At 40.2% G+C, this 24,940-nt stretch overlaps 1 protein-coding gene across 1 annotated transcript in view; it reads right to left on the bottom strand.

Annotated features, from left to right (window-relative positions):
* Positions 1-24,940, bottom strand: part of LOC132815012 (copine-3-like) — a 48,525-nt gene that overhangs the window by 20,109 nt on the left and 3,476 nt on the right. Inside the window, exons 2-8 of the mRNA XM_060823640.1 lie at positions 19,710-19,846; positions 14,589-14,768; positions 12,443-12,517; positions 5,844-5,915; positions 5,474-5,557; positions 3,831-3,920; positions 2,276-2,374 (exon numbers count right to left, since the gene is read on the bottom strand). Coding sequence (XP_060679623.1) covers positions 2,276-2,374; positions 3,831-3,920; positions 5,474-5,557; positions 5,844-5,915; positions 12,443-12,517; positions 14,589-14,768; positions 19,710-19,846 — 737 coding nt within the window. The remainder of the gene's footprint in view (positions 1-2,275; positions 2,375-3,830; positions 3,921-5,473; positions 5,558-5,843; positions 5,916-12,442; positions 12,518-14,588; positions 14,769-19,709; positions 19,847-24,940) is intronic.

Below are 24,940 nucleotides of genomic sequence, written 5' to 3'. Positions count from 1 at the left end.
GAACTAATTGCCACATCTACAGTATATCATCAACCGTAAATAAAAATCAGATCTGATCAACGGAATGATTACAGTTACATATAATGCCATTTGTAACCATAAAAATGTAGAACTATCAAAGTAAATTACTAAAATACCAGATCAACGTACAGACAGTATCAGCAGGACAGATTTCTCACCCACAATTTCACAGTCCACCCTCACAGCAGTCGAGCTAAATCACATGCAAAAACATTGTTATTGAAATACTTCACTGAATGCACCATTATTTCTTCTGTCCTTTAACCTGCCACTATTTGACTGCATCTACTAAAAAACTACATTTATACTGATGCTGTTCAGATGTATACTGTCTTTACTTTCAGAGAACAAATTGCATCGTTGATGTTTACAATTCTCTATGTTTACAATCAACCTCTTGGCTTTTAGATGGGGCATCAGTGGGGCCCAATCACTGAATGGACCCCGTTATTCTTCAACAGAAGGACCTTACACAATGGTCTTGCCCCACCACACCTTGGCGACAGCTGCCCCAAGCTTCAGCGCGTCCCTCAGCACGTACTCCTAGACCTTGAAATGTGCCGATCTGAACACTCAGTCAGACTCAATTCCTTCAACTGGAAGACCAGCAAGGTTTGGGCAGATCAAAAAGCGTCTTTCACCAAGCTGATGGCCCTCCAAGCGCAGTTGATGTTCGTCTCAGTGTGTTTCCTGGGGAACAGACCGTAGAGCATGGCATCCCACGTCATGGAGCTTCTCAGGACGAACCTCGACACAAACCACTGCATCTTTCTCCAGACATCCTTTGCATAGGCACATTCCAGAAGGAGATGTGTAACAGTCTTGTCCCCTCCACCACCGCTTTGAGGACAGTTTGTGGTGGCGCAGGGAGTCCAGGCATGCATAAAGGATCACTCAGTGAGGGGCCCTTCTCATCACCAGCCAAGCGATGTCCAGGTGCTTGTTTGAAAGTTTTGGCGAGGAGGCATTCTGCCAAATGGCTTTGACAGTCTGCCCAGGGAACCGCTAGACAGGGGACAACCTCTCCTTTTCGTGAAGGGTCTCAAGGACACTGTGCTGACCACTTCCTGATGAACTTGTGGTCAAAGGTGTTTTTCTTCACAAGTTTCTCCATGAAGCACAGGTGATATGGTACAGTCCAACTACTTGGAGCGTTCCGTAGCAGGGAGGGTAGGCCCATTCTTCGCAAGACCTGGGATAGGTAGAACCTCAATACCTAGGGAGACTTGGTATTTACATACTGGGCATCACGTATCCGAACAAATTAGCAACTTAATGAAAATTTAATCATTCATCAAAAATGTGATTTTGTTACGTGGTGCAACAAATTTCATCAGCTATAATTCAGGGTAGCACAGTGATTAGCACTGTTGTGCCATAGCTTTGGATGACTGTCTGCGTAGAGTTTGCACACTCTCCCCATATCTGCTTGGGGTTCCGCTGAGTGCTCTGGTTTCCTTCCACAGTCCAAAGATGTGCAGGTTAAGTGAACTGGCCATGCTAAATTGCCCTATCCAGGGATGTGCAGGCTAGGCGGATTAGCAACGGTAAATGCAAGGGTTACAGGGATAGGGGTGGGTTGCTCTTCAGAGGGCCTATCTGCTCCATAGGGATTCTACGAATTCCATAAAAGCATAGTCAACATGGGTATATTCAACATTTAAATTTTTTAGGGAATTTAGGCACTATTAAAATATAAGCATTAGAGCAAAATAGAATGTGTCTAACATCTTTATGTACCTAGTGGAAATTCCTACTTGCAAACAGAAACTGTGCCAGTATATCCAATTTTCTTGAGTTAATGTTCAAAAATGGGATGTACTTCAATATTTAAATTATATTCCTGATTGGAAAAGTTCTCCGGTTAATGTACCAAATCTTAAAGTTACTCCTTTAGGGCATTATAGTTTCAAAAGTATCTACAGAGATATTGCAATTTATAGCTGAACAGAAATAACAAAAATAATGGACCTTAACTACAAGATATTTACTAATAAATCTAGGGTACTTAAGAAAAAATGTATTTACTTTGGGGGTGGTTAGAACATGGAAACACGACTACAGGAAGTGGTTGAGGTAAACGCAGATTAATGCTTTCAAAAGGAAATCAGACAAGTATGTGTGAGAAAAGGAATGTAAAGTGGTGAGATTAAGTAGATGGACTGGGAGGAGACAAATGGTGAGCAGAGGCTTGTGGTTGAGTGAATGCTATTTCTATTGCTATACATTCTTACAATTTTATTCACAAACCTACCGGTGAATTGTAGGATGCTCCCAGTAGTTTAGTCATATTAGTCTCAAATATGCCAATTAGATCATGTGAGCCATCATTGTCATAGTCATAACAATCCACCTGAAAAAGATTAAAATCACATTTTGTTGAAAGCCGTAAAATTGCTATTTTCAAGTTATCACACTCTGCTATCTTTAATTGTTAGTATTAAACAGCCTATTGCCATTGATAAGTGCAACTTTCCTCCATGCATTCCCTTCTTGTTGAAGCATTGGTTTTGTATAATTCTCAGAGCAAAATTGCAAAAGCTTTGAGTAACGTGGCAAGCTGCAGGATAAGTCATCATTGTTAAGTATTGAAAATGTCAGATAGGTAAAAGCTGGTATGTTAGGTGCAACTTCATTCATATGATGAGGTTTTCAGAAGTAATAGATGGTGATCTAATGGTTAGATTTTATGCAAATTGGTCATGAAGTGTCATCAGCATTTGGAACTTGAGCACCTAAAACAATCTTATTCACATGTATCGGTATTGCTGATGTATTAAGAATGATAAGAATAGATGGCTGTACCAGTATTCACATGGACACATTTGTTAATGTGTTTTCTTTTATTTAATCACGAGGCATCATTAGCTGGGCCAGCATTTATTACCTGCCCCTAGTTGCTCTTAAAGTGATGGTGAGCTATCTTCCTGAATCACTGCAGTCCACGAGCTGTTGGTATACATCCAAGTCAAGACTGTTAGTGGGTTTGCGAAGAACTTGCAGGTATTGGTGTTCTGCCGCCCTTGTCCTTCTAGCTGAAAGTAGTTGTGGGCTTGGAAAGTATTGCCTAAGGATCTTTGGTTAATTTCTGCAGTGCACTGTGTAGACAGTATCAGTGATGTAAGGAGTGGATGTTTGCGGATGTGATGCTAATCAAGCAGGCCGTTTTGTTCCCATTGGTGTCAAGCTTCGAGTGTTGTTGGAGCTGTGCCCATTCAGTGGCGACTATTCCATCACACTCCTGACTTGTATCTTGTAGATGGTGAACAAGGTATGGGAAGGCAGATGGTGAGATACTTGCTGCAATATTCCTAGCCTCTGACCTTCCAGTCTTCTAAGCTGTATTTATAGAGGGAGTCAAATTGAGTTTCTGGTCAATGGCAACTTGCAGGATATTGCTAGTGGGGAACTCAGTGACGATAACACCATTGAATGTCAAGAGGTGGTAAGTTAAATTGTCTCTTTTGGAGTTGGGCATTGCCTGTCATTTGTATGGCATGATGTTACTTTCCACTTGTCAGTCCAAATCTGAACATTGTCCAGATCTTGTTGCATCTGAAAATGGACTGCTTTAGTATCTGAGAATTCAGGAATGATGCTCATTGGCAAACATCCTCACTTCTGACCTTATGATGGAGAGAAGGTTAATCAAGAAGCAGCTGAAGATGGTTGGATCTAGATACTACCCTGAGGAACTTATCATTTACATAAGACAATTAAATATGCTAAATCTTTTTAGAAGAAGTCAATACTATTAAAATATGGCAAGTATTTATTTCCGCTTCAATATACAGAAAAATGTAAAGTACCTTGATAGACCTCTCTAAGTCCCCATTACACAGAGACCGCAGAGGAATTCTAAAAGGTTTCCAGCTTGGATTCAGGTTATTCTTTATTACCTGAAAAATAAGGTAGAAAATACAATAAGATAATATCACAAAAGTATTGCTTTAATTTTTTTATAAAATCTATCATAATCCCTTGTGGGATTCACATGACAGAAAAGATGCAAACACATTGAAGACAGTGCGGAAGCGATTTACAAGAACAGTTCCAGAATTGAGAAACTTCAATGAAGAGGAGAGCTTGAAGGAGTAGGGGCTGTTCTCCCCGGAGGGAAGACAATTAACAGGAGATCTGATAGAGGTTTTCAAAGTATGGATAGGGCTAGATAGAGTAGATAGGGAGAAGCTGTTCCCACTCTTAAAAGAGAAGAAGAATGACAGGGAATAGATTTAAAGTGATGTGCAAACAAAGCAATGGTAATGTGAGGAAAAAACTTTTTCACACTGAGTACTCAAGGTGTGGAATGCACTGTCTGTACATATGGAGGAAGCAAGTTCAATTGAGGCCTTTGAGAGGGCATTGGATGATCATTTAGATAGAAGTAGTGTGCAGGAATATAGGAAGAGGCAGGTGATCAGTACTAGGTAATCAAATCCATGCTGAAACAATGGGCTGAAGGGCTTCCTTCTATGCCATTACAATTCTGAGAGATCTGTGCAGAAGTTCAATCAGATTTTTTCATTGATTTTGTGCAAACAGGTTTACACACACTGGTGTATGATCTATCCCTGGAATAAAGCTGATTAAAGAATATTAGATTAGATTAGATTACTTACAGTGTGGAAACAGGTCCTTCGGCCCAACAAGTCCACACTGACCTGCCGAAGTGCAACCCACCCAGACCCACTTCCCTACATTTACCCCTTCACCTAACACTACGGGCAATTTAGTAAGGCCACTTCACCTGACCTGCATATTTTTGGACTGTGGGACGAAACTGGAGCACCCGGAGGAAACCCACGCAGACATGGGGAGAATGAGCAAACTCCACACAGTCAGTCACCTGAGGCGGGAAATGAACCCGGGTCTCTGGCGCTGTGAGGCAGCACTGCTAACCACTGTGCCACTGTGCTGCCCACTAATGTTATCACATTTATTGCCAACATGAATACGATTTCTGGTTGAAAAATGAAATACTAAAACATGAAACTACAATTTTATTTTAAAGTCTTAAACTACCACTTGAAATGATCACAGTTCACGAATACTAACAGTGAACACAGATGTTTGGTTTGACTGGTCTCATGCTTCAGTAAATGTATAGATTTGAGAAGCAGAATTTTAATTTGTCAGAGATATTACCACAATAATTGAAAAATAATATTTGATCTTCATACAATAGCTATCACTTCATTTTAAAAGCTGCATTTTTTTTCCGATACAATGTGCTGTGTTATTAAATGACACTATTGCAATTTCATTTAAAAAGATCAGTGAATTTGTTTAAGTGAGTGACCTCTTACTTTTAAGCAGTAACCACAAGTTCTTGATCCTCCCATCCTCTCCAGATTCAACAAGTTAGTTAAAATGACTTGCTTATAGACAATAGCTCATTAGAAACAAGAGCTAACATGTTTGCATTAGCTCTTCAAATTGTAACTCTCACCTCTGTTCGATGCACCATTTGCCATCTTCCATCTTCAGTCTGTTTGTAGAATTCTAAATATGGATCTGACTTCCCGAAGAAATCCTAATCACCACCAGCACAAGTGTTATACAATGGAACAAATGTTATTACCAGATTGAAAATCTGAGCTGACAATCACTGAATAAATAATACTCTTCATAAATCCCAGAAGTAAAAGGCAAAACTTATAATAGCTTATAAAGCAATAACTTATAAAGGCTAATCTGAAACAAATGACAGGCAAGAGTGCCAATGGAAGGGTTCTACCAAAATCATTGGTGAATCTTTTGTCTTTCCTTAAAGGACCAAGTGCCTATTTTTAATTTCTACATATATATAAAAAACCTACCTTTTTATCCAGAGACCGTGCTTGAGCTTCAAAGTTTACCACCCGGCTATCTTTCACTTCTTCTGCAAAAATCTTAGGTATGAAAATAAAGAACACAATACAAACCAATTAACAACAAAATGATCAGATAGAAGCGATGAGGAATTTGCAACAGCAACAGCAACAGTATGTGATGGATGGCAGTTACAGGAAGAGGGGAAAAGTCTCAGATACAGTCACACAGATGGGTTAACTCCAGGAAGGGTAAGAGAGATAGGCAGCTAGTGCAGGAGTCTTTTGTGGATATACCCATTTCAAACAGGTCTGCTGTTTTGGAAAATGTAAGGGGTGATGAATTCTCAGGGAAACGTAGCACGAACAGCCAAGTTTCTGCTATTGAGACTGGCTCTAATGCAACGAGGGGTACGTCGGCTTCCAAGAGATCAATTGTGTTAGGGGATTCTGTAGTCAGAGGTATGGACAGACATTTCTGGCTGGCAGAGAAAAAGCAGAATGGTGTGTTATGTCCCTGGTGCCAGGATCAAGGATGTCACAGAGAGGGTGCAGAATGTTCTCACGGGGAAGAGGGGCCAGCAAGAGGTCATTGTCCACATTGGAACCAAGTCATAGGAAGGGAAAAGGTTGAGATTCTGAAGGGAGATTGCAGACAGTTAGGCAGAAGTTTAAAAAGGAGGTCCTCAAGGGTAGTAATATCTGGATTACTCCCAGTGCTACGAGCTAGTGAGAGCAGGAATAGGAGGATAGAGCAGATGAATGCATGGCTGAGGAGCTGGTGTATGGGAGAAGGATTCACATTTTTGGATAATTGGAATCTCTTTTGGGGTAGAAGTGACCTGTACAAGAAGAATGGATTGCACCTAAATTGGAAGGGGACTAATATACTGGCAGGGAAATTTGCTAGGACTGCTTGGGAGGATTCAAACTAGTAAGGTGGGGTGGGAGGTGGGACCCACGGAGATAATGAGGAAAGAGATCAGTCTGAGACGGGTACAGCTGAGAACAGAAGTGAGTCAAACAGTCAGGGCAGGCAGGGACAAGGTAGGACTAAAAAATTAAACTGCATTTATTTCAATGCAAGGGGCCTAACAGGGAAGGCAGATGAACTCAGGGCATGGTTAGGAACATGGGACTGGGATATCATAGCAATTATGGAAACATGGCTCAGGGTTGGGCAGGACTGGCAGCTTAATGTTCCAGGATACAAATGCTACAGGAAGGATAGAAAGGGAGGCAAGAGGGGAGGGGGAGTGGCATTTTTGATAAGGCATAACATTACAGATGTGCTGAGGGAGGATATTCCCGGAATTACATCCAGGGAAGTTATTTGGATGGAACTGAGAAATAAGAAAGGGATGATCACATTATTGGGATTGTATTATAGACCGCCTATAGTCAGAGTAAAATTGAGAAGCAAACTTGTAAGGAGATCTCAGCTATCTGTAAGAATAATAGGGTAGTTATGATAGGGGATTTTAACTTTCCAAACATAGACTGGGACTGCCATAGTGTTAAAGGTTTAGATGGAGAGGAATTTCTTAAGTGTGTACAAGACAATTTTCTGATTCAGTATGTGGATGTACCTACTAGAGAAGGTGCAAAACTTGACCTACTCTTGGAAAATAAGGCAGGGCAGGTGACTGAGGTGTCAGTGGGGGAGCACTTTGAGGCCAGCGACCATAATTCTATTTGTTTTAAAAGAGTGATGGAAAAGGATAGACCAGATCTAAAAGTTGAAGTTCTAAATTGGAGAAAGGCCAATTTTGACGGTATTAGGCAAGAACTTTCAAAAGTTGATTGGAGGCACATGTTCGGAGGTAAAGGGACGACTGGAAATGGGAAGTATTCAGAAATGAGATAATGAGAATCCAGAGAAAGTATATTCCTGTCAGGGTGAAAGGGAAGGCTGGTAGGTATACATAATGCTGGATGACTAAAGAAATTGAGGGTTTGGTTAAGAAAAAGAAGGAAGCATATGTCAGGTGTAGACAGGATAGATCGAGTGAATCCTGAGTAGAGTATAAAGAAAGGAGGAGTATACTTAGGAGGGAAATCAGGAGGGCAAAACAGGGACATGAGATAGCTTTGGCAAATAGAATTAAGGAGAATCCAAAGGGATTTTACAAATATATTGAGGACAAAAGGGTAACTAGGGAGAGAATCAGCAAAGCGGCCTTTGTGTGGAGTCACAAAAAATGGGGGAGATACTAAATGAATATTTTGCATCAGTATTTGCTGTGGAAAAGGATATGGAAGATATAGACAGTAGGGAAATAGATGGTGACATCTTGCAAAATGTCCAGATTACAGAGGAGGAAGTGCTGGATGTCTTGAAACGGTTAAAGGTGGATAAATCCCCAGGACCTGATTAGGTGTACCTGAGAACTCTGTGGGAAGCTCCAGAAGTGATTGCTGGGCCTCTTGCTGAGATATTTGTATCATCGAAAGTCGCAGGTGAGGTGCTGGAAGACTGGAGGTTGGCAAAGGTGGTACATTATTTCAGAAGGGCGGTAAAGACAAGCGAGGGAACTATAGACCGGTGAGCCTGACCTCAGCGGTGGCCATGTTGTTGGACAGAGTCCTGAGGGACAGGATGTACATGTATTTGAAAAGGCAAGGACTGATTCAGGATAGTCAATATGGCTTTGTGCGTGGGAAATCATGTCTCACAAACTTGATTGAGTTTTTTGAAGAAGTAACAAAGAAGACAGATGAGGACAGAGCAGTAGATGTGATCTATATAGACTTCAGTAAGGTGTTCAACAAGGTTCCCCATGGGAGACTGATTAGCAAGATTAGATCTCATGGAATACAGGGAGAACTAGCCATTTGGATACTGAACTGGCTCAAAGGTAGAAGACAGAGGGTGGTGGTGGAGGGTTGTTTTTCAGACTGGAGGTCTGTGATCAGTGGAGTGCCACAAGGATTGGTGCTGGGCCCTCTACTTTTTGTCATTTACATGAATGATTTGGATGCGAGCATAAGAGGTACAGTTACTAAGTTTGGAGATGACACCAAAATTGGAGGTGTAGAGGACAGTGAAGAGGGTTACCTCAGATTACAACAGGATGTGGACCAGATGGGGCCAATGGGTTGAGAAGTGGCAGATGGAGTTTAATTCAATTAAATGCGAGGTGTTGCATTTTGGGAAAGCAAATCTTAGCAGGACTAGGTAAGGTCCTAGGGAGTGCTGCTGAACAAAGAGACCTTGGAGTACAGGTTCATAGCTCCTTGAAAGTGGAGTCGCAGGTAGATAGGATAGTGAAGAATGCATTTGGTATGCTTTCCTTTATTGGTCAGAGTATTGAGTACTGGAGTTGGGAGGTCATGTTGCGGCTGTACAGGACATTGGTTAGGCCACTGTTGGAATATTGCATGCAATTCTGGTCTCCTTCCTATCGGAAAGATGTTGTGAAACTTGAAAGGGTTCAGAAAAGATTTAGAAAGATGTTGCCAGGGTTGGAGAATCTGAGCTACAGGAAGAGGCTGAACAAGCTGGGGCTGTTTTCCCTGGAGCGTCGGAGGCTGAGGGGTGACCTTATAGAGGTTTACAAAATTATGAGGGGCATGGATAGGATAAATAGACAAAGTCTTCTCCCTGGGATCAGGGAGTCCAGAACTAGAGGGCATAGGTTTAGGGTGAGATGGGAAAGATATAAAAAAGACCCAAGGGGCAACTTTTTCACGCAGAGGGTGGTATGTGTATGGAATGAGCTGCCAAAGGATGTGGGGGAGGCTGGTACAATTGCAACATTTAAGAGGCATTTGGATGGGTATATGAATAGGAAGGGTTTGGAGGGATATGGGCCAGGTGATGGAAGGTGGGACTAGATTGGATTGGGATATCTGGTCGGCATGGATGGGTTGGACCGAAGCGTCTGTTTCATGCTGTACATTTCTATGACTATGCCACAAATATCTGAACCAGAAGCCTTGCTCCAAAAATCAAGAAAAGTTCAGGATCAATCATCCCTATAGGTGCAGGGAGCACAGGGTGAATGCCTGGACTCACAGTGATGAGGTCAAAAATGGCTTTGGTGTTGAGCACTGGATAATGTTGCAATGGTACAATGGAACAGCAGTACAGTCTGCTCATAAAGAATGGAAAAGCTGGTCAGAAATGAGCTACTGTTAGCATGGAATGGATTCCGTAAAGTGGATTTGAGAGACTGATTGAGAATAGAGCATGTGGGCCTCGGAACTTTAAACAACAGAGGTTTGTGATCTCTGTGCCTGGGATGTACAGGGATAGCAGTGGCCATAAAGAGGGTCCTTTAATGCGCAGAAGGGAGGTGCATTGCTGCTGCTTTCAGATACACATTCACTTAAATAGTCAATTAGTTAAAAACAAATCTGGAATGGCCGATACTTTCCCTTTTAGAGACTGTGTGGGAAACAATGTGTTAGGTGTCCGCTAACTCACTGCACCCAGATGGTGAAAGCTCATTGTATTGTATGTTAATCAACTCAACAGCTGGCAGGTGAGCTTTGCAAGCATTTTGGACTATCACAGGCCTTGATAGCAGCATCCACCAGTAGGTGGCAGCTTCCAGCTGAAGATAGCTGGTCAAGGCCTACTCTTCAGGGAATCAGACAGTGGGAGAAGATAGATCATTTTTCTTCATTACTAAAAACTATTTCCCCACCCCCTCCTCTGTGTTCCCAATTGTCCCCAGATTGGAACAAATGGAGTTACCCCGACTCCAGCTGAAACTCAGCACGCATCAGGAGGTGACAGGCTGAGCGGCTAGTTAACCACCTTGAAGGGCCTTGGTTGTTGGCAAGCTGAGAAAGGTCCCAGTGGATCATCTTGCCCAATCCTTAGTTGGTGAGGTGGCAAAAAGGGGGCTAGAATCATTCCGGGTCAACTCGTTTAGTGATCTTCTCTTTTGTCATACCTCTTACCGCCTTCCAGGGGGAAAAAACTGTGGCCATAGACTCAGTGATGAAACTGCAATCATTTCATTGTTAAACCCATTTGGTTCAACAATATCTTTTTAGGGAAGGAGATATGCCATACATTGCAGTCAGGCCTACTTGTGACTCAAGCTCCACAGCAGTGTTGGGGTGGTTGTGGTGACCAGTCTGTGGACTCATGGCAGTGGGGCATTGGCAGTGTCAGTATCCAGAGCGGTGACTCCTGGCTAGAGTGGATTTGAAGTCTGGACTCTTGGCAGTATCAATGTTCACAGCTGGGTCTCCTGGATTTGGTAGGCCCGGAGCCTGGACTCTTGATGTTGGCTGCAGCGATGGCAGAGAGTGGACTCCTGGCTCTGGTAGACTTGGAGCAATGACTCCCCTGGAGTGGGACTCCTGGTTGCATTCAGTCCAGAACGGGGATTCTTGCCAGTGTTGGTGCAATTGCAGCATGCAGAGCCACTGTGTCCTTGGGCTTCAGCATTGCCGTTGCTGTACTGGAGTGGAGAATCCTTGACGTTTACCTTGCAGAGACTTTCCTGAAGCCCTGAAACCATATTTGGGACTCTGGCCAATGAAGGTGAACTCTACCGAAGTACTTTCTTTTTATTCTTTTTGTAACTCAAAATGGCACCAGATTGTGTCAACAAAACAGTTTTCACTGTGTCTCCCTAGTTAAATGGGACAATAAAATCATTCATTCCTTTAACTGCCCTCTGAAATGGTCTAGTAAGCTAATCAATTTAAGGTTTATCAATAAACATCTGACATAGGTAAGACAACCTATTTTGCTGTGATCTAATATAGGAGAGGATGCACTTCTGGACAGAAGTGCACAAATATTTCCTGTCCCCTATTTTGGGCATTAGGTGCTCCTAAAACTGCCTGACTGTTTCTAAGCCACATTGAGCTTTTCCAATTCTTCATTTTGCAGCTCTTTTCCTTGCTTTTCAGATACACATCACACTATTTAAGATATGCTACAGAAAAGGATTCCAACCAATAAAAAAAACAAGTTGTGCTTATGAGTTATACAAAATATATTTAACCAATTATTCAACTATCCTAGATGACAAGCTATTCACCAATCTTTAGTTTCAAAGGCAACAAAGGTTTATATTCTTGAAGAGTGCAATGTTCTGAACACCACTTCCACAAACACAAGATGACAGGACTGGCTGATGTGGCAATAACAAAGAAGCTCTTCCTTACCAGTGGCGCCACCTCCTTCCCTAACTATCAACTCAAACTTACAAGAATGTGCAAAGCCCTAATGTCTTGTTTAATTTAGCTGAGCTTCAAAATTGCCTAGCAACTATTCAATTATTAACAGCATTTGAACATTACAAGGACTGCATATATCAGGCTGCTGTCAGGAGCAGGCAAGTTAAGAATTCAACCCCACACAAAATAAGCCCCTAATCTGTGACAACAGTAACACTTCCAGCAATGTCAGCTGGGCAGGCTAAAGCCTAAACTCAGGCATGTGTGCAAGGTGTCAGACAGCTCCAGCACAAGACATGAACGTTTAGTAGAGAAGAATTAAAAAAACACTGAAGACAGTTTGTATGATTCACTAATTACTTTTCCTAAAGTTGTTGGCATAATACTAAAACTACATTCTAGCTGCATTTGCTGATTGTACACCAAACAACCAAATAAGAAAAGAACATTGATCTCTGTACCGTGATAGTTCCTTTTCCTGCTGGTCTTCTATTTCGCAGCATGAGGGGTCTGGTCAGTTTTTTGCTGGAAACAATCTGTAAAAATAACTTCATTATAGTGCACATTTTCCAACAAAAACAACTACCAGAGGCATAAATCAGTGAACAGAAATGTTAATGGTTTCTCACACTTAAATCTAAACATACTGTGAATTATACAACTACACAGTCTAAAGAATAGAATACTACCTCAACTCTGATTCATGTGTTGCATTATTGAGATCAAGACAGAACATACAAAAATAAATAAGATCAAATAAACAAACAAGAAAAAAACATAATTGGCTAGGTAATGAAATTGTGCATTTTGACTTCAAAATCCATTGTACAAGTAGAAAATCATACTAGGAATTTACGACCTCTGAACTGTCTTTTGATAGCAGACTGCTACTGCACAAAGCATTGTTCACCAGAGGTTTCATCATAAAATTTAGTGAAAGAACAGAACATAACTTTCTTATTAATATTAAACATCTTACATCTGCATGCACCAAGCCTATTTTGCCATTACATACTGCTTTGTCCTTACTTATAATGAAAGATGCCTCTATAGATTTCTTATGCTGTACTTTGGATATTACTTGGCTGGAAGTACTGATGTATCACAATGAACAGGAAGCGACAGTTCCAGTGTAACATGTATAAATAGGCAATTTCCATTATAAATGTAGATGTAGGAATTTGTAAGGGAAATACTTAAAGCTCAAATTTTAAAATTTTAGCTGAAACACATTAAACATTTTGAATTGATTGTTCCCACACTCGATCACTACTTCATTTGAAGATGACACTTGGTTTTCACTCCACTGGGTAATGCATAAGAAGATTGCTTTGCCAAAACGTTTTGACAGCTAGAAGACTGACACTGCAATATGCACTGTACAAAATAATTGCATGTCAGTCCCTGAAACTGTAAAGGCCAGATTTTGTGATAATAGTGAAACAGCCAGCTTTCAGCATCACCACTCTCAAAAATTACAGTAATTTCATAAGACTGCACACAAGCAGAATAAACTGGAATTTCATAAGTTCCTGTCAGTTATTTTATGTATTTCCAAAGGATGCGCTGTTTAGGTACCCTCTTATATTAGAAAGAGAGCTTTGAAAAGGTTGTGCCATGTTTGATCAGATGTAACTGGGTTTGTAGCGGCATACTAATGTCATACCTCCTGCCAAATACTCTTGCTAGCCGAAATAGTTTGCTTAAAATTTGTATAATGTCAAAATTCCTACCTTAAGAAAATAATATTTACACAATTCTTAATCATTTTTAAATAATATTTTGGCTTTTGCAGTTTTATCTCCCTATTTTAAATATTAAATCAAAAGTGAAGACATTCAATTTGTATTTAACTTCCTAGTTTCTAAGAACTCTTCACTATAATCGATTGCTTATCCTGCTTGCTGACAATAGTGCTACTATACAACTATAAACCCTCTCAATCGGACACCAAGTTGAAATTACTATTGGTAAAGGGAAGTTCTGCATCACAGTGATCAACAGATCATTGTGGAGCAGCTTCCTTCGAGAATGCTTATTACTGATCTCAAACAAAAGAAGAATGAAGCAAGTTTTCCCTATTCATCTCCTCAAACCCCGTCTGAATGTTAAAAGCCTCCACTGAACATTCTCTCAAAATTTAGGCCAAAATGGTGTTTTTGTTTAATTTAAAAGGGTTGTTCAACTGTTGGGGGAAGCCATAGGGTAGTGGTAATATAACATGCCAAGCTAATGTTCTGGGACATAGGTTCAAATCCCACCATTCCATATGGTGAAATTTGAACATAGGATCATGAAATAAAAGGCCAGCCTAACATAACCATTGCCAATTGTAAAAGACCCATCTAGTTCATCAATGTGCTATTCTTATGTGGCCTGGCTTACATTTAAATCCAGACTTTCAGCAATTTGCCTGATATTTTAACTGCATCCAGGCAACTAAAAATAGACTATAAATGCTGGCCTAGCCAGCATTGCCCATATTCAATAAGCAAATAAAAACAATGCTGAATGTAACAGAAATAACCTAAGGTGTTCAGTATTGTAAAAAGTCTGCAAAATATCATTCAACGGCAACTAAAAATTAAAGTTTTTATTTGTACTTACCTGTCCCAGAGTACACTCAAGTTCTCCCAAGAAGTCATCATCACTCAAATCAATGGTTCTATTGTCTATATCGTAAATTCCGAATTTCAGCTTCTGGACCTGCTCAAAGCAGTAGTCTATCAGGAACTTCTTTGCAAACTTTGGAGAAAGACAGTTGTTAACTCTCTCTGTGCGACCGATCTAGAAAAAGTAGAATCCCCAAATTAGAGTGAAATGAATCAACTACAGATCATTGCCAATAGTACATTGCAAATCTAAACTGCATTGTTAGCTTACAACAAGGCTGAAAATACCTAGCTTTATTTACACTGCTTTGTAGACATTGTTTTAAATTTATTCAAGCACTAATGATTGACTTGAAGCAGAACTGTTTTAATAAAATTTGAATTAGGCTACTAGAGAAAGGTAAACTACAGTGACTTTACTGCAGATACAGGAGTCTAGTGGACAATTTACTCCGATCTGAAATCCAACAGAACCAAGGATGACAATGATGCTTAATGCTGAATTAGAAAAGGGCAAGAAACATTGGTGAAAGCTCCTTGTAAGTCAGCAAACAATGAAGAAGCAGTTTATGCATCAAATTTTACAGCACTATTCCTGCAGACCTTTACGATCAAAATTGATCATTATTCCATCTGGGACAAGAGACACTGAGGAGTGTGCAAGATGTCAATATCACTGTGAAGTGAATTATGAAAAGCATCCAGCACTCCATCATCATAGAGAGGCAGATTGGGAGAAGTCTGCAGCAAATCTGCATGACTGTGAAACAGATTGGGAGGAGTGGGTTTGTGAAAGAACAGCAGTGATGGTGAGAGATAAACTCTGGCAGCACGTAGCCTCTTCAGCCTGCTTTTACCTACTGGAGCTGAAGTGTGACATCAGAGGGAAGCAGGTAGGTATTTCTTCCATTTCTCTCTCTATTGGCAAAGTTAGGAGATATTATTACAGCTGAAGAGCACAGTTAAGAAATTCACCATCAAAATGCTTAATATTCAAATTAATTAATTAACTAGAATAAAGGTGGTTGAGCAGATAATGTATTGCAGCTATTATATGTGAGAGCTGGTTGACACCAGCAATGATCCACATCTACAAGAAGAGTTGGTCCATTGAGGAACATCACCTCAAAGTTGATGTGCTGGAGTTCAAGCTGTGTACCCAAGCTGGTGCACATCAGGAAGGGGAAGAGGTAACTGGATACACCGTTCCAGGAGACAGTTAAATCCCTTAGAGTAATTACATCAAATTTGGTCCATGATCATGGCCAGAGGCAGTGACGACCATTGAGGCAGGCATTGGCATTCAAACTTTAGGAGGAGCCTCAGCCGGTGCATGAAGTTCTTGCACCTGCTATGATTGATGACACAGACTGCAGAGAGGATGAAAGAACTGACTGTAGTGCAGAGTGCCATTCAAGTAGGGGCTGAGAAGAGAAATGGAGTAATAATAGGCATTATCATAGTTAGGGAACACATATGGTTCTCTGTAGCAAAAACATGGAATCCCAAAAGCTATGTTACCCATCCAGTGCCATGGTTAAAAACACTTTTCTGGGGAAGAACTTGGAGTGGGAGGAGAACCACAGTTTTAATGGTCCACATATGTATAAATGACATATGTAGATCTAGATAAGATGTTCTGCTGATGGATCCTGAAAAGCTCCAGGCTAAATTACAAAGCAGAACTACAAAGATAATAATCTCAAGATTACTACCTGAACTATGTGCAAATAAATAAGATTAGAGAGCTAAACACATGGCTCAAGGACTAGTGTTGAAGAGACGTGTTTTGAGCCATGGGACACTAACACCAGTATTAAAAGTAGGAGGTATTCTATTAGAATGAACTTTATTTGAACCATGGGATGTGGAAAGCTGTTAAAATAATTAATGGACACTGTCGACTATGTTTAATTGAAGGTATTTTAAAAGTCAAAAAGAAAGAAGACAGTAGTCATGCAAGTTAGTGAAAAGGTGAACAATAATTAAAATGTGTCAGGAAGGGGTAGGAAACATAAACAGAAGAAAGCAGCAGAACTTAGAGCCAGAATAAATGATTATGGTAAAATGTCTAACCGAAAGGCTCTTTATCTGAATGCACATAGTATTTGTAACAATGGAGATGAGTTGACGACACAAACAGTAATAAATAAATATGATTTGATAGCTATTACAGAGACGTGGGTACAAAAAGAAAGCGGCTGGTAACTTAATAGTAAGGGTATTTGACATTCTGGAAAAAATAAAGGACAGGAGGTGAGTAGCATCATTAATATTAAGGAGGTTAGAAGTGTAAGGGCGGCACGGTGGCTCAGTGATTAACACTGCTGCCTCACAACACCAGCGTCCTGGGTTCGATTCCCGCCTGTCTATGTGGAGTTTGCATGTTCTCCCCGTGTCTGCGTGGGTTTCCTCCGGGTGCTCCGGTTTCCTCCCACAATCCAAAGATGTGCAGATAAGGTGAATTGCCCACAGGTCTGTTAGTCAGGGGTAAATATAGGGTAAGGGAATGGGTTTAGGTGGGTTTCTCTTCGGAGGAGTGGTGAGGACTTGTTGGGCTGAAGGGCCTGTTTCCACACTGTAGAGAATCTAATCTCGTGCTGGGTAGTGATACTGGTGCATTCAATGGTGATGTGACAACAGTTTAGGTGGAAATCAAGAACAGAAAGGAAAAGACGACCATCACCTACAGGCCCCCAAACATTTATATTTGTAGGACAAAATATAAATCAGGAAACAATAGTGGTGTTTTAAAAGGGCACTACAATTTTTCATGGGTGATTTGAATCTGCATATTGACTAGATATGGAGATAGGTTACATGGTGTCATTGAGACATACAGCATGGAAACAGACTCTTCGGTCTAACTCATCCACACCAACCAGATATTTAATAGAAATTTAGTCCCCTTTGTTAGCATTTTGCCCATACCCCTCTAAATCTTTCCTATTCAGATACCCATCTAGCTGCCTTTTAAATGTTGTAATTGTACCAGACTCCACCACTTCCTCTGGCAGTTCATTCCATACACACATCACCCTCTGCGTGAAAAAGTTGTCCCTTATGTCTCCTGGATGATGAATTTGTGGGGTGGCCCAATGCTTTCTTTTGACCTGTTGGTCTCACTTGTACCTGTAAACCAATATTTTGCATCACACTTCACGCTGGAGGATACTATAAACGTCTCAAACGTAACAGATAATCAAGGTGTTAACAGAAGGAAAGATCTTGTAGCAGTTTCTATCATGAGAGACAAGTATTTGACAAACTAATGGGCCTGAAGAAAGAAAAATCACCTGGACCTGATAATCCACAATTAAAGACAGTGGAACCAATTACCAAAATAGTCCAGAACTCACTGGGTTCTGGGCGAGATTCTGCAATTTGGAAAACTGTGAATGTGATGCCCCTGTCTACGGAGGAAGAGAGGTAGAAGGCAGGAAACTATGGGCCACTTAACCTAACAACAGTAAAATGTCAGACTCCATCACTATGGAGGAAATAGCAAGACATTTAGAAAAGTTTAACAAACTCGAACAGAGTCAACATGGTTTTCTGAAAGGAAAATCATTATTGACAAATCTGCTGGGGTTTTAGAGTCATAGACTTATACAGCACAGAAACAGACACTTCAGTGCAACCGGTCCACGTTGAACATATCCCAACTGAACTAGTCCCACTTGCCTGTTCCTCATCTATATCCTTTCAAACCTTTCCTATTCATGTAATTAACTAAATGTCCTTTAAACTTCATAGTTGTACCCACATCCAGCACTTCCTCAGGAAATTCATTCCGCCCTCTGTGAAAAGAATTTGTCCCTAATTTTAAAAATCTTTCTCCTCTCACCTTAAAAATGTGCTCCCTATCCTTGAAATTTCACATCCTAAAGAAAAAACAACTACCATTAACCCTATCTATACCCCTCATTATTTTATAAACTTGTATAAGATCACCTCTCAACGCCCTACGCTCCAGTGAAAAAAGTCGCAGCCTTTCTTTATAAATCAAACCTTCTGCATCTGGCAACATCCTAGTAAATCTCTTCTGAACCTTCTCTGGCTTAATGATATCTTCCCTATAACTAGGGGACCAGAACTCTGAGAATATAACTGGAAGAGTTGATAAAGGGGAACCCATAGATATAGCACATTCAGACCAAAACTATACACAATACTCCGAATGTGGTATTACTAGTACACTATACAGCTGCAGCATAACATTCTTATTTTTAAAGGTCATCCTTCTAACTAAGGGCAATATTTTATTTGCCTTCTCAATTACCTGCTGCATCTGCAAACCAAGAGTTTGTGATTCATGCACAAAGATACCCAGGTCCCTCAACACAACAGCATGCTGCAACGTTAACCAAATAACCAAATGAAAATATGGTGATATCATATGTATCACCACTTGATACATAAAAGGTGATTTTCTTGAAATGGACAATATTCTGTGGGAGTTAGACAGGGTAGATTTTGAGATGATGATTCACTATTGGGGAATCTCCCAGATGGGCATAGTTCCCTTAAGGGAAATGGAGAAATGAAGGAATTTCTTCTCCCAGAAAGTAGTAAATGCCTGGAATTCGCTATCCCAGAGAGTTGTAGAGGCTAAATAAAAGTATTTAAATGTAATGAATACATTAACGAAATAGAAGTCGAGGGCTACGAGGTGCTGGCATACAAGAGAAGTTGAAGCATGGGCAGATTCACTATGATTTTCTGGGGCAGGCTTGGGAGGAGGACTGAATGGCCAATTCCTGCTTTTATTTCTTATGTAATTTATCAAAGCAAGTAACATTCAAGGTCAATTATAAAACATTGACTACTGAAACAAAATCTAAGGATCTTGTTAGCTGTGTACATTATGTAAACTGAATCCCCACTGAAGATTAACTGACCTGAGGAACTGTGAAATAACAAAGTTTGGGGATTTAAAAAAAACTCATGCTCCACAAGGTAAAAAGGGAAGCACCTAAAATTGTAAGACAAGTTAGTAAAACATGTTAGAAAAATTCATTCTCAGCTGAACAGAAGGAAAAGTAAAGCATCACTATTATAAATTTGTTCATTCATGGTGCAAGATTGAACATATTATCTGAAGAAAATTACTTACTTCAACCCACTGATTTCCACCAACATTCATAAGCAGGGCACACAGCGGATCGGATTTGGAAGTAACATCTCTATCCAGTAAATTCTCACAACAGACACTCAGTTCAACCTTCGTCACACAATCTGCCATCTGCTGCCCTGTGAAATAAACAGAGCAAAATTACACATCGTCCATGCAGCCAGAGTGAACCATTACATTGCCCCCTTTCTTTCTTTGCAGTTTTAATTCCCAAAACCAAAAACAATATGGTTAAGAATCATTTACCCAGGATGCTCAATTTTCAAACCAGCACATGACAAAAAGTCATCTGTCTCAAACTTTAACAGCTGCCCACACCACACATTCTTCTAGACCGCTGAATATTTCCAACATTCTCCCTTTCTAATACATGAAAGATTTCATTGTTAAAGTTCAGGGTTTTTTACATTACGCTCTACACAGTATTAAGAAAAATGGCAGATGAGCCAATTATTTGAACATGGATAGTAAGGAAGTCAACACTATTACAAAACTCCAGGAGGCAAAATTGAATGAGAACGTTCTGAATCAACAACTTACTCATCTTCTATTTTATTTTTTCATGGAAATCCGGGGTCGCTAGTATGGTCAGCATTTCTTGTTCATGCCTAATTGCCTTTGACTTGCAAGACCATTTCAGAGGGCAGTTGGGGTCTGCAAGCACAACTAGATTATAGCAGAAGAGGATGGCAGATTTCTTTCCCTAAGGGACAGTAGTGAACCAATAATCAATGTTATTTTCATGGCATAGAATATTTATATTCCAGATTTACTAAATGAATTTAAATTCCACTAGTCAATGTGGAGGGACTGAACCCATGTCCTCATAGTATTAGCCTGGGCCTCTGGATTACCATTCGAATGGTACCATCATTATGTCATCATTTTCCCCTTTAATCTGGATGGTTAAATCAGAAGAAAAGAAAACTGGGGTAATAAAGAAAGACAAAACTAAGTGCAATTTTAAAGCACTGCTCCACTCATAGGATTCATTCATAGGATGAGGGCATCACTGGCCATTTATTGCCCATCCCTATTTATCCAGAGGGCAGTTATGAGTCAACCACATTGCTGTAGGTCTGGAGTCACACATAGGCCAGACCAGGTAAGGATGGCAGATTTCTTCCCTGAAGGATATTAGTGAACCAGATAGGTTTTTCCAAAAATTGACAATGGATTCACAGTTATCATTAGACTCTTATTTCCAGATTTTACTGAGTTCCAATTACACTATCTGCCATGGTGGGATTCGAACCCAGGTCTCCAGAATGTGACCTGGGTCTCTAGATTAACAGCCAAGCGATAATTCCACTAGGTCATTGCATCGCCCGTGATTAAGGAAAAGTCATTTCCTCCTATTTACAGGAATACATATTGCTTCAATCCATATGGGAGAAACCATAAACCAAAATAACCAAATCTACCAATCACCTTAAAATGAAGAAATCATAATGATTTTCCTTTTTGCAACATTATTTTAATGTTTTCACCAGGTGCTCCGGTTTCCTCCCACACTCCAAAGATGTGCAGGTCAGGTGATTTGGCCATGCTAAATTACCCACTGTGTTAAGAGCATTAGTCAGAGGGAAATGAGTCTGGGTGGGTTACTCTTCAAAGGGTCAGTGTGGACTTGTTGGGCCAAAGGGCCTGTTTCCATACTGTAGGGAATCTAATCAATTGGAACCAATGTAAATTAACAATGTAAATCAACAGACAAATTATAGTTCAAAATAAAGAGGTTCATTCGCTTCAAACAGCTAATGTTTTATACATAATCTCAAATAACCTAAATCACTCCCCACAGACATGTGGAAATACAAAGCCACATAGTTTCACATTATGTTGTTCTTTATATGTACGATGGGTCAGGAGTCCAAATGCAACTTTCAACCTAGAGTTTTACAAGTACAATTATCAACAGAAAACACACATCTACGAACGTCTCCATAATGGTCATGAAGTTCTGATGGTGTAGATATCTAGAGTATCTTTTCAACTGACCAACCATTGAACATTCCAGTTCATAATTTTGCCACTTCCGGTAAAAACACCCACCTCTCTCGCATCTCCAATTAGTTACAAAACTTTCCAGGTAACAGACCTGTTTAGGCAGCTGGAGCATTGCCTTCTGTCTTCATCTGATCTCTTCTGCATACAGATCTGTCTCTTTTTCCTCACCGAAATACTGAACAAACATCTTTACAGGTTTCTCTTTTTGTTAGGAAAACTTTAAAGACTGACATAAAGGCTACTTTGACAGCAGGAAGGCATGGATTTCACAGCAAGGGATCTGACTGGGAGAACCTACAATGTAAGCTTTTAATCTAGCAGCTACACACAGACACACACACACAATTAAATCCCTCTCCCCTCTAGTATTTTTAATCCACTTGTTCAGATGTGTTAATAATAAATTAAATAACACTACCACTGCACCCACAACTCTCCCATTTTCCACCCTCCCACCTCCACAATACACAGTAATTGGCTCCTTCTCCCTCATACACAATGGGTGGGTAAAAGCACTGTAATATTACAAAACGATGTTATTTGCCTCAAAACTTTGTCACAGTATTTAATTATATTGTTTAGTTCTTGCACATTAAAAGGACTATGCATTTTAAAGCCACAATTGCTTAGCTGAGTTTCCCCTTAGTGATTTACATCCCTCACATAAAAATTATACAATATTTTAATTTAATACCATAATTAGTCATCCTCATTACTGCAACAAGATAATTTCATATATAAAATACATAAGAAAAAACAAACATTTTAAAATTTGGAAGACAGATGTACCACAAGTGTGAAACCCTGTGGGTTTTAGAATACAATTATTTAATGCTTAGAAGATGTGTATTTATCTATATGTTTGTTATCTATGTATTTGTTATGGGACAACACATAAATTACTGTAACATTTTTTTTAAATCCCAAAACTTGACAAGCTCTGATCAAACCAGACATCAATTTGTTTATTTTTTGCACCTTGTTTATTTTTTCACGAGAGGGTGACATTACTGCCAGCATCCAGTTCTAGTGATCCCTGGAATCCCACCCAATTTGCACATTGTGTAGTATTTTGTGTATAAATGCAGAGTGTAGATTGGTGCAAGAAAAGATCTTTCTTCCATCCTTAAACTCTTCACACAGAGAAATCAGCAAATTTCTAGAAATTATCTTCAGATGGTCACAAGCAAGTTATTTTGTGCTGTATGCACATGTCAGTTCATAATATGTGAAGGTTGTTCATGTCATCCTCTAAGTTTAAATTAACAGGTTGCTTAGTCTGGCACGGCAAATAAAAACTTACTGCCTAACTAAAAGAATCTCTTGTAGTTAACAAGATATAATTTATTGCATATTAGCAACTAGTTACAGGTTACATTGATAAGGTGCATTGTTACAAAGATTTTGAGAAGGACCAGATGCTAGGTTAGAATCATTGAATCCCAACACTGAGGAAGCAGGCTATTCGGCTCATCAAGTCCACACCGACATTCCAAACAGCATCCCATTCAGACTCACTCCACTACCCTGTAACCCTGCATTCCCCATGGCTAACCCACCCAGTCTACACATCCCTGGACACTATGGACAATTTAGCATGGCCAATCTACCTAACCTGCACATCTTTGAACTGTGAGAGGAAACCAGAGCACCATGGGAAACCTATGCAGACACGGGGAGAATGTGCAGCAAGCTCCACCCAGAGAGTTTGCCTGAGGCTGGAATTGAACTGGATCCCTGGCACTGTGAGTCACCGTGCTGCCTTCTGACTCCTTCAAAATCCTTTCCTGTTCCGCCCAATGTCTGTACCGACATCATGATTGGAGGTGGTGCTTATGGCATTCCCAAGTATTATTTCTTTCAGCCCCACATACAACATCACCCCCAAGCTATATTTTAATATTTATTGTAATAGTACACAATCATATGATAAATACCAGGGGCAGGGAGAGGAGTTAATTAATGGGGTCTGTGTGGTGACATAGTGGGCTCCTTCTAGCAGCCACAGAATGTTTGGAAGAAAGATTGTTCAATTAACAGTTTACATGCAGGTTCGCCCTGTCCATATAAAATTAAACTTAACACTACTTAATTTATCTGTGGAATTCACTCCACCAAAAAGTGCAGCAGATGCTGGGACGGTCAGTAATTTTAAGGAGGAGTTAGACAGATTTGTAATTGGTTGTGGGTTGAAGCGACATGGGGAGAAGGTAGGAAAATGAGGGTGAGGAGCATATCAGCCATGATTGAATGGCACAGCAGACTCGATGGACCAAATGGCCTAAGTATGCTCCTATATTTTATGAACTTACGAATTTCCTGCAACTCTGATTTTATGAATTCAGGTGATCTGGAGTTTTCCCTATTCTCCTGGAGTATATCCTCTTCTCTCTTGTAACACTAATACTTTTCCAGGTTGAAGGCCGTTGTCTTTCATTCTCTTCTTGCCAGACTAGATTAAATTTTGTTTTAAGATCAGATTCCCTACAGTATGGAAACAGGCCCTTCGGCCCAACAAGTCCACACTGATCCTCCAAAGAGTAACCCACCCAGACCCATTCCCCTGCCCTGCATTTATCCCTGACTAATGCACCTAAAGCTATGGGCAATTTAGGATGGCCAATTCACCTGACCTGCACATCTTTGGATTGTGGGAGGAAACCGGAGCACCCGGAGAAAATCCATGCAGACACAGGGAGAATGTGCAAACTCCACAGGTCTGCTTAAATGGAGGATCTTTAATTTCCCGGATTTTCTTCCTGCAGGACTTTTTTTCCCTGCTGAAACAGCAATTCCTCCGTTGCATTATCTTGTATCATTGGACAATGGCTTGGCCATTCTCAGTGGTGACTTCCATGGAGTTATGCGCACAATATCATTGTTCTGTGTTGGCAGCTCTTTATTTTCAATATGCCTATACATACACAAGGCAGAAGGAATGTATTCCAGGAGATTAGTGAAAGGTCCAGATCACCTGAATTTATAAAGTCAAAGATTTGCAGGAAATAGAGTGCCTGTAGTGAGAAATTTAATTTTGTATGTTGTGATAAAAACTAGGTACATAAGAGGTTGCAGAGTAGTTTTTTTTTCAAATTTAGAATCAGATTGGTCATCATCTTTGCCAGATATTTCCGAGTACAGTGCTTGATAAAGACAAGTTAGAGAACACTTCTCTAACAGAAAGCACTATAAAGCCTCTTTTA

The sequence above is a fragment of the Hemiscyllium ocellatum genome, chromosome 4 (assembly GCF_020745735.1).
Source record: "Hemiscyllium ocellatum isolate sHemOce1 chromosome 4, sHemOce1.pat.X.cur, whole genome shotgun sequence".
Lineage (NCBI taxonomy): Eukaryota > Metazoa > Chordata > Chondrichthyes > Orectolobiformes > Hemiscylliidae > Hemiscyllium > Hemiscyllium ocellatum.
This window is presented reverse-complemented; position numbering and strand designations above follow the sequence as displayed.